The sequence below is a fragment of the Mesitornis unicolor genome, unplaced genomic scaffold (genome assembly GCF_000695765.1).
Source record: "Mesitornis unicolor isolate BGI_N332 unplaced genomic scaffold, ASM69576v1 scaffold43721, whole genome shotgun sequence".
Lineage (NCBI taxonomy): Eukaryota > Metazoa > Chordata > Aves > Mesitornithiformes > Mesitornithidae > Mesitornis > Mesitornis unicolor.
In genome coordinates this window covers 2,647-3,569 of record NW_010162577.1, presented here as the reverse complement: position 1 = coordinate 3,569, position 923 = coordinate 2,647, and the positions used below count along the sequence as shown (strand labels likewise).

Below are 923 nucleotides of genomic sequence, written 5' to 3'. Positions count from 1 at the left end.
TTCCAACTCCTGATATTCTGTGACTCTGTGACACCCCTGAACTCACCGTGCAACCGTCCTCCAAGACGCTGTAGGTGAACCGGCTGTTGCCCTCGGCCCGGATCTCCACATCGTTGGATCCCTGGATGAGGATGGCTTTCTTCAGGTTGCCCGTCTCCTCGTCCATGTAGGCGATGCTGTTCTTGCAGTGGTAGGTGATGTTTTGGGAGCCTTCGGTGGACAGGAGGCGGAGGAAAGTCATCTGGATGTTGGCAGTGTTGGGAGCCAGGTCCTCATTGCCGTAGCTGAACTGGAGGGGACAAAGCGAGACGTTCAAGCTTGCGCTGTCACAACAATCCCATTTTCAACCATTTCTTGAGGAGATTACCACACTTCACATCCCCAGATGGCCACAAAAATCCCAGCTCAACAACTCTAAGCTTTGTCCTCCACAACAGCTGGTCCCTCCTGTAACACCCATCAATGTAACCCCAAGGAAGGACACCCCAACGCCGCCCTTCCCGGTGTGCAGCACCGCCCCGGGGGCACGCTTACGTGGAAACCGCCGTTAATGGTCTCTGCGAACCAGACGTGCTTCTTCTCTTTGGTCTTACTGGTCCACCAGTTCTTCCTGGGGATGCTGCTGGGCGTGGGGTAGACGCAGGTCTCGCCTGTCTCCATGTTGCAGAAAACTTTGATGGCGTCCAAGGTGCAGCCCTGGTTGGGGTCGATCCAGTAATCTCCTGCAGCGGGGAGGACGAACAGGATGAGAACAGGAGATTTTGGGGCATGGTGGACCTCGTTGTCCTCTTGGTGATGGGGGAGAGGGATCAGAGGGGATGGAGGCAGGGAGGGAGGCAGGAAGGGAGGCAGAGATGGAGGCAGAGATGGAGGCAGGGAGGGAGGCAGGAAGGGAGGTAGGGATGTAGGCAGGGATGGAGGTA

At 56.8% G+C, this 923-nt stretch overlaps 1 protein-coding gene across 1 annotated transcript in view; it reads right to left on the bottom strand.

The window, feature by feature from the left end:
- Positions 1 to 46: 46 nt before the first annotated feature.
- The window catches only part of LOC104547824 (collagen alpha-1(II) chain-like), a gene marked incomplete at both ends in the record, with an annotated part of 3,315 nt that continues 2,438 nt past the window's right edge, over positions 47 to 923 (bottom strand). Inside the window, 3 exon segments of the mRNA XM_010193664.1 lie at positions 47 to 289; positions 535 to 735; positions 737 to 876. Coding sequence (XP_010191966.1) covers positions 47 to 289; positions 535 to 735; positions 737 to 876 — 584 coding nt within the window.